General features: G+C 42.1%; 2 protein-coding genes across 2 annotated transcripts; both read right to left on the bottom strand.

Annotated features, from left to right (window-relative positions):
• Positions 1–206: 206 nt before the first annotated feature.
• Positions 207–3506, bottom strand: tvp23b (trans-golgi network vesicle protein 23 homolog B (S. cerevisiae)). Its single transcript, XM_076999802.1, has 7 exons — positions 3447–3506; positions 2600–2676; positions 2253–2397; positions 2085–2174; positions 1745–1882; positions 1502–1630; positions 207–1115 (listed from the first exon to the last, which is right to left on the bottom strand). The coding sequence occupies exons 1-7, from the start codon at positions 3456–3458 to the stop codon at positions 1089–1091; spliced, it is 618 nt and encodes a 205-aa protein (XP_076855917.1). The 5' UTR covers positions 3459–3506; the 3' UTR covers positions 207–1088.
• Positions 3507–3613: 107 nt separating this feature from the next.
• Positions 3614–8513, bottom strand: LOC143510436 (tripartite motif-containing protein 16-like protein). Its single transcript, XM_076999787.1, has 6 exons — positions 7882–8513; positions 7101–7196; positions 6172–6405; positions 5619–5790; positions 5289–5384; positions 3614–4656 (listed from the first exon to the last, which is right to left on the bottom strand). The coding sequence occupies exons 1-6, from the start codon at positions 8440–8442 to the stop codon at positions 4088–4090; spliced, it is 1728 nt and encodes a 575-aa protein (XP_076855902.1). The 5' UTR covers positions 8443–8513; the 3' UTR covers positions 3614–4087.
• Positions 8514–8528: the final 15 nt, after the last annotated feature.

The raw sequence follows: 8528 nt of genomic DNA on the forward strand, positions 1-8528 counted from the left end.
TCCTAGTACTTTGACAACAGTTTCTAATCCCCTGGGTAATTTAATTGTTAAATTGTACTTCTAGATCTAACTTAGTAAAATGCAAATCCTTTACATACCCTCATACTTTGAAAACCTGCAAGAGTAGACTATTTACAACAACTGTGAACCAGAATCAATGAACATGTGATTCTATGATCTATGAGAAACTATTTCTGAACAATTAATCATATTTTATCAACAAAATAATATTTATTATCAATATATCAGTCTGCAGAGGACACAAGCATAGTATAATTTAATCAAAGAGTGTCCCATTACTTTACACACAAAGAAACTGATTTTGAACCTGATCTTAATACTGTTATACTTAATCTGCAAGGAGCTCCAAAAATACTCCAAAAGCTCATTTATATACCACAAAGATTATTCAATTTCACATAGAGTTTGAGAAATGTTATATTCACATTCACAAAACAAAAATATTTTACATAATTACATATACATAAGTATGTATGTTTTAACATATATGCAAATGTAAATAAAACATCAGTAAAACACACTACATAACATGCTCTGTAGTTTTATGGAACATAAATATAAGATACAGAAAAATGTTCTGTGAAACAACAATTTCCATGCATTTCTTTTGCAATATTAATATTACAAAAGCTAAAACTGCATTAATAAACAATTATGTAATATAAAGCCCCCAAATAAACTATAATAAAATCAACAATGGGTTTTAATGAAGAGCTGTGTGAAGTCGCAGCCTTGATCACTTCAAAACACCAGACACTACAAATCTGTGTAGAACACGGACTCAATTCTCTGAGTTTGGGCTTCTGACAAATAACTTTGTTCAACTGTCCCTATGACTTATCAAAATAAGATAAAGAATTTTAAGTCCAAAATCTAAATGTAACCTTAAAGTATATCCTAGTTTTAAGTTAATAAGTTAAAAGAAATCTAAACTCCCAACAAGTGTAAGGAAGTTGCAGAGTATGTTCTATGAACACAAGTAACATGCTGCAAAAAAGAAAATGTTCCTTTAACATTTTTCAAACACAGCATTACAAACACTGTAAAATCTTCTCATCAGATCCTCTTCATGAACCCTCCTGTTTACTCATAGCCTTAATAAAAAAGAAACAAGCAGAACAAAAATATTAGGAAAAAGTTGACAAACTAAACTAAGGTATTTGTTAATATTTAATACCAAGACTAATACCAAAATCATACTGTGTAAGTAGTTATAAGTAAGTAGTAGCTCCAAAATATATTAAGTACAATGTACTGTGACCTTGACAATAACACAGAGAAAACAGGCACGAGTGTTTTATGCCTTTAACTTAAATAGGTTACATAGGCTTAGCTAAAATAGGAATCAACAGCATTTTAGAAGAAATAAACCTACATCTTTTAACCAAGTTTTACATATCACAAAACGGACATTGTTTCATGTACAATATAAATCATAGTAAATAGGATATAATCAACTACATAAATATTAGACACATACCTGTTTGAAAAACTGCTTTCCAAAGTAGTTGGTGGCCATGTTCTTCAGGTTGGTCCTGGTGCCTACTTTACAGCGTACATACCCATATAGATTAGCCCCCTGCAGGACAACAGCCATAATCACCACCGCCTGCACAGAGCAATTGCACACATTAGCCAGTTCATCACCCCAATCTCAACATCCAACACCAATAATTACTATTGACAGGTTTTATTAAGACACCATGTTTTAATCTGAGCTCACCAGCCATTTGATCTTCAAGGAGAGGAGTGCGGAGAAGGTGAGAATGACCCAGAGGACAGGGCAGATGATCAAGCCCAGCCAGAAGATACGTGCCTCTGAATCGGATGGGAGCGAAGATGGGAGCTGCTTTACACTTCCCTGCACACAACATAGAAGCAAACCGATGTCACTTACACACTCATACAGCATGTGGTTTGTGGGTTAGGACAAAAGTCTGAATATAGTTAGACCTCCAGCAGTAGGGCTGTATTGAAACTCGACAAGTACATGGTAAAGTTAAAAACTGTAAAGTTTTGTATCTTACACAAAATACAAAAACAAAGACAACACACATCCTTACCTTCCTGGACTCAAACACCCAGTGACTGTTCCCATCGTCATCCACCTGGTTCCACCAGCGCAGACCCACCAGCAGACGGCCTGTGATGTTCTAATAACAAACATAACCTATTAAAATGCATCTCAGACACAAGAAATAAAGCATACCTTACATAACCCAGGTACTAACCTTCACTGTCCAGAAGTCACATGACAGGAGGAGGATGATGGTGACCATGCAGGCGATGAAGCTGTTGCTGAGCAGCTCACACAGCAGGTAGATGAGAATTGCACTTACCCGGAAAAACAGGTGGAAGAATGAGGCTACGGGGTGCCTACAGGGACAAAACACATTCAGTGTTTGACCCTCAAAATTAAGACATACTTACAGTCATGTACGAGCTATACTGCTCAACACACATGACTTGTAGGCAACATATGCTCATCATCAAAGATGAATGTCACAATATCTCCAAAGCAAATTTACTACAAAAAGTTTTCCTCACAAATTCATATCTAAAAAGATACCAGGCTCACTTGATTTTTGATTTTCGAGAATTTCTGGCAGAATCCTCTTCTGCATCAAATAGTGATACTTCATCATCATTTGAATCCTGTAGGTTAAAACATAGAAGTAAAAATATGCGTACTATATCTCAAAAGCAGATAAATAACTGGACGACTGCAATTAGTTTGGCAAAGAGTGATTCTGTGCTCTTATTTACTTGCTTTCTGACAAAGGTTTGGCCTAAAACTTACACTATCACTAATATGAACTATCAGTATATCAAGTTTGTTTTATAATGAACGTTCAAAGCCCGTTGTAAAGGCAGTCACACATGCATTAAGACAGCTAAGGGCTAGTTTACTTGACTGTGGGCAATTTATGAAATGCGTGCCAGCACCAAGAACATTTCTATGGTACACCCATAATGACGGAAAATGCTTTCACCAGGGTTATGTTTCCAACTTCAATACAACTTAAATATCATCTTTAAAGACGCAGTTGGACCCAGTATATCAATTTTATCTAGTTTTTTTATATTTCACATTTATCTAGTTAGCTAACATCGTTAAAGCATTGCGATTATGCCAGAACCAAATGAGAGTTCGGCCGTTTGTTGTTCTGGAAAGATAAAACAAGCCGCTCCTGTATAATGTACATCCTGGGCAGTGTGCGTAGCTAACTAGATATAAATACAGCATTTAGTTAGCTAGCTAGGTGAACTAGCCCGCGTATTTGGTAACTACAAGTAGTTAAGCGTAAGGTACGTTACAATTTCAAGGCATTAACCATGCTGTCTGCGACAGTCACATGATAGATATATTTGTAATTTTGGAATTACATATACAATGAAAACTACCAAAACGCTACCAAACTTACCTCCCTTAGCATTGTTGACGCCTATGACGTTGGAACTCCACACTTCCGGTGAGCTATAACTGTTTCCGTCGTCGTCCTCATCATTGTGCCTAATTTTAAGTTATTTGTCTATGTTTTCTCGTTTCAATAAACAAACAAACACATAAATAAATAGATACATTCAAAAAGTGCAAAATGTTATAATGGTTTAACAGTTTAATGACAACAATAGAAGTAATAACAAATCATGCAACAGAAGAGTGTATCATACAATATAATAGTGAAGATAACATTTTTTTACTTTCTTTATTTACATTAACGGTAACAGTAAATGTTACAATTTTATGGGACGTGGCAAACCAAAGATATAATGGTCTACATATCAATGGATCAATGGTAAGAAAATGAATACTGTTGAGCCTTCAGATGGAGGTGTTGTGGGCTTAACTCAGCAAAGCACCAATGACTCTTCAATGCCTACCAGGTGCCTACCTGATGACCTCTGTGAAGAGCTTGAGAATTTCTTTTTATGAAAGGGCTGGGCCCTTTGTTCATCTCTAGTGGTTAAAATCTTATTTGTGTATGTTTAAATGTGTATAATTACAACGTGTGTGTGTGTGTGTGTGTGTGTGTGTGTGTGTGTGTGTGTTGGTGTCTGTGTGTTAGAATGGTGAGGGGCTATTCAGAGGGAGCTCTTCCCCTGGTTCCACCAGCACCACCACGTTATCCTTCTTGGGAAGCCAGCAGGCAGGGTACAGCGGCTCCACCAGCTCCGCCCGGTACTGGTGCAGCAGGTTCATGTCCCCGCCCACCGCATAGAACGCCAACACACTGCTGGCGTAGTCCACATACACGCCCAAGCGCATGGCTTTGGGGGCCGTGACGAGCGTCTCCTCCCCCGCGTGCCACGCCGAGAAGCTCCGCCCGTTCCACTGCAGACACCAGGAGGCGCCGCTGCCCGTCAAGCAGCCCTCGGCTTCTGGGCTCCTCCGGGAGATGCCCGTGTAGGCCACGCCCACGTGGACGCCCTCACCACTCAGGTCCACCTCAAAGTAGTGGCGGCCCAGGTAGACGCTCTCCGCCACGAGCACCTGCTTCCAGTGCAGGAAACGCTCAGGGCCGTCTGGGTAGTCATGTTGCCACGGTGTTGTGTTTGTCACCTTCCGCCCGTCGTTCATCAGGCGCAGAAACTGATGCGCCGTGGTGACGTCAAATGTCAGTGTAACGGCGTCTGCATGACAGAGAGGAGTGGTTTTTCAATTGGTTAAACTCTCGGCAACTGGGAAATGCAGCCCAACTGCAGTACAGCTGAGGCAAGGAAGAGTATTGTCAATACTGCATAAATGCTAATGTACATCATTGTGTCATCTGTTGGCACATTCATTTGAATTGTGTTTTGTCATTTGACTCTCAGAGTTAATGAAACACGTCATAACTTGTTTGCTTACAGTGAAGCATGTAAAAACCTTCTTTATCTATTTTTTCATGTAATACTTTCTTCAGAAAATCACAAGGGCAAAAAAACCCAAATAAGAATGTGCATGTATACACTTTTATATGAACATTGTTTTGACAAACAAACCAGGTTAAAGGGCAAGAAAGCCCCCCCTTAGGTCTGATTAGCTTAATGTGGTTAGAATGTTCTGAGTGTCTATTTGTAGAGTTACTACATATACAGCTCAAGATAGGCTTTGTTTTTTTCTGTAACTGTGGTTTTTCCCTACATGTGTGATAACAGACAGACACAAACACACACACACACACACACACACACACACACACACACACACACACACACACACACACACACACACATGCACAGGACTATAATGATCAGTGCTACTGTCTGCAGTGTTTTCTCACATTTGAGGAAGTCTTCTCTGCTCTTTGGTTCAGGAAGAGAGATATACCGCTGTACGTCACTGATGGCCTGGCCTGAATCCTCCACAGCAGCATTGACTGTAGTATCAGATTACAGCTTTACTGACTTCTCAGAAATAACATATTGCAATAGTCATGCAAAGGACACATTTGTTCCTACATAAGAAGAAAATACTTTTGACGGATTAGGGAGAGAATTATATCTTAACAACACTGAGTGGGGGTTTGCTAAATTGTCTCATATATGGATTAGAACTCCTTTTGTGCTTGTGTAGTATAAGTATAGTGTGTGTTCACATGGTGTGTGCTGACCGTTCCCGTAGGCCTCTGTGAGAGTGTTGCGGTACAGCAGGAGCAGACTGTCACACAGCTCCTGGGTTTTGCAGCTGATGATACGACTGAGGGAATGTAATCGCCCCGTCACACTGATGGGAACAGCTGGAAGAGGCACCTGACAACTGCTCTTCTTCCACTGGGAGTACTCCTTTACACACACACACACACACACACACACACACACACACACACACACACACACACACACACACACACACACACACACACACACACACAGAGCAGATTTTTATATGTGAGAAAGTTTTGTGTTTTTCTGTTTCTTTTTTCTTTACTCTTCCTTTTTCACCCTTTCTTGCTCCTCCGTGTGTGGCAGAGAGTCCTCTTATCATTAGCAGCTCTAATGCCCTCTAGTCACATGATCCAGATGGTTACGAGACTGCAGTCTGCCTGTCTGGGCCTGTTCATCTGTGGGGTTTGTTATGACTTGTTTGCTTACAGTGAAGCATGTAAAATCTTTCTATTACCTCTAATTAGAAAACCAAAAGGGCAAACAAACGGCCACTGGTACCTGTAGGTAGTGCAAATCATTCTTGACCTTGGCCAGCCTGGCTAGGTGTGCTTGTGTTCTCTTTAGCTCAGCACAGCGGAGCTCCAGGTGGAGCCGGACGCCTCGTGCCTGATGGAGTGTCTGCTGCTGGTCCACCTCCACAGACTGGGAGAGCTCAGCTTGCACCTGCTCCAACGCTCCTTGTAACACAGAGAACTGCTCCTGCAGAACCTTTCGCACCTCCTGAACGCATACCTGCACACATACATGCACACACACAAAGATACAAAATAAAACATGCTGTCTTCATGCAGAATCCAGGCATTTGTGGCCTGAGCACCAGGTTAAGATGACACCTTGAAACCATTAGGCAATCTTCCTCAGAACTGTAGTGCTATTTCTGATGACTGATCAGCCTTGAGGTAATACAACGTCTCTGTATGACGCTTTGTTTTTGATCATGAATGAATGAATGCCAATGAATGTGAAACTATGGTTAGCTACAACAGCTACCGAGTTGTAATTAGCAGTTTCCTATCTCACACATGGTTTAAGCATGGTGTTGAACTTTGCAGCTGCATTAGTAGGAGAATGCAAAGAGGTGACCTTCTTGAGCGGGATCTCTACATGCCGTGGATAGATCATGCAAATGTAGTTGTTACACAGCAAGAAACTATAACCAGGCATGGACTGATAACAGATTAGATTTTGCTTTTTTATTACAAATGTTTTGTCATTTTTAGAAATAAAATGCATTGTCACATATTTCATGTGACAACATGGTTACCAACATGGTTACCAACATGATAAATCTGAACCAATGTGTTTTAGAAAAATGTGATCATTTATCTTGCTGCGTCTCTGACCCCTGCTGTGAGTGGACCAACCACAACAGCAGGAAGTGCTGCCCCCCCCCCACTGTGGTAATGACAGCATGATGGGATCTGTACCTCCACAGAGAGCACGTTGCTCTGCACTTTACTGATGGAATTCTCTGCTTCAGCAATTGTCTTCAAGATTTCTGTGTGTTTGTCCTGCAGCTCTTTCTGTGAACACACACACATACTCATGCATACACATATACAGTGGTATATTTCATGCTATTATTATGTAGATAGTTTCTTTATAATATGAGTTATTCTTCTCTTGGCCTATTTTAGTCCAGCTATTTGCAAATTCACAATAATAAACACATGCACTAACTGCATGCCATGTGTAAGTGTCCTGTAGTCCTCAGCAATGACCCGTGTTGTGTGGAGTCAAAGGTTATCGTCAGTGTCATGCTGACTCTGATCTGATACTGAGAGAGTACTGTGAGAATATCTACATTCTTCAGGCAAGTCCATACAAAGATGCTGGCTGCAGGAATCTAGTTTAAAGGCGTTTCTTATCCCACAGCAGAATACATATTTAGAGTGTGCAGAGTTTAATATTGCAGCTTCTTAGTGGAGGCCTAAAGACAATGTTTGCGTTGTGTCCAGTGTCATTCCTCACAGACTGGGTCTGCCATTAGTTTTTATCACAGTTCAGCACGTCTTTTGGGTGCTCTGCCACAGTGAAGTGTTCAACTTCCTGCAACCTTCAGTGTTCAGTGTCCTGTCTCTGTGATCTGTAGGCCAAAGCCCAGACAGAGATTTTAATCCCAGTGTTCCCTTCACAGTGTTACCCTAAACTGACAGGTGAATTTGACCCTGACTACATGCAGCGCGAATGGGTTGTGTTTTGCTGTACCTCTGTTTTGTGGCGCGCGAGTGTGATGGGCAGTGTTTCGTGTCCCATATGCTGCCCTGCCACACACTCCTGACACACGCAGCACACGTCTGTGATGCAGAACAGCTCAAGCAGGCGGCCGTGGCGACCGCACGCACTCCCCTCCACCTCCCTCAGCGGCTCCACCAGCCTGTGGTCCTGGAACTTTGCTTTCTCCAGGTGGGGCCGCAGGTGGAGGTCGCAGTACGACACCTGGCACGTCAGGCACGACTTCGTGGCCCGCCGCGGGCTGTCGATGCACGAGTCACACGCCACATCGTCCTCTCCCGCCGGACCTTCCTGGCTCCCCTCCGGCTCTACTAGACTCTTCCTTGGCTCTTCCTGGACATTCCCTCCTTTCTGTTCCGCCCTTGTGCTCATCATCTCCACAGGCAGCGGCTCTCCTCCTGACCCGTTCCCCCGAGGTTCTCCAGAGGAGTTGAGCTCCAGGATGCAGAGGCATGGGTCTACCTCTCTGCTTGCCAGGCAGACGGGACACACCCCATGTCCCGGCAGCTCTCTGATTAGTCCCACCTCTGTCATACCTTTGGCTCTTTTGCGGTCTGTGCTGAGTGATAATCCTTAAAGTGTGCCTCTGTGTGTTGTATGTGGGACTGACTACAGCTAAG

This window comes from Brachyhypopomus gauderio, chromosome 3 (assembly GCF_052324685.1).
Source record: "Brachyhypopomus gauderio isolate BG-103 chromosome 3, BGAUD_0.2, whole genome shotgun sequence".
Lineage (NCBI taxonomy): Eukaryota > Metazoa > Chordata > Actinopteri > Gymnotiformes > Hypopomidae > Brachyhypopomus > Brachyhypopomus gauderio.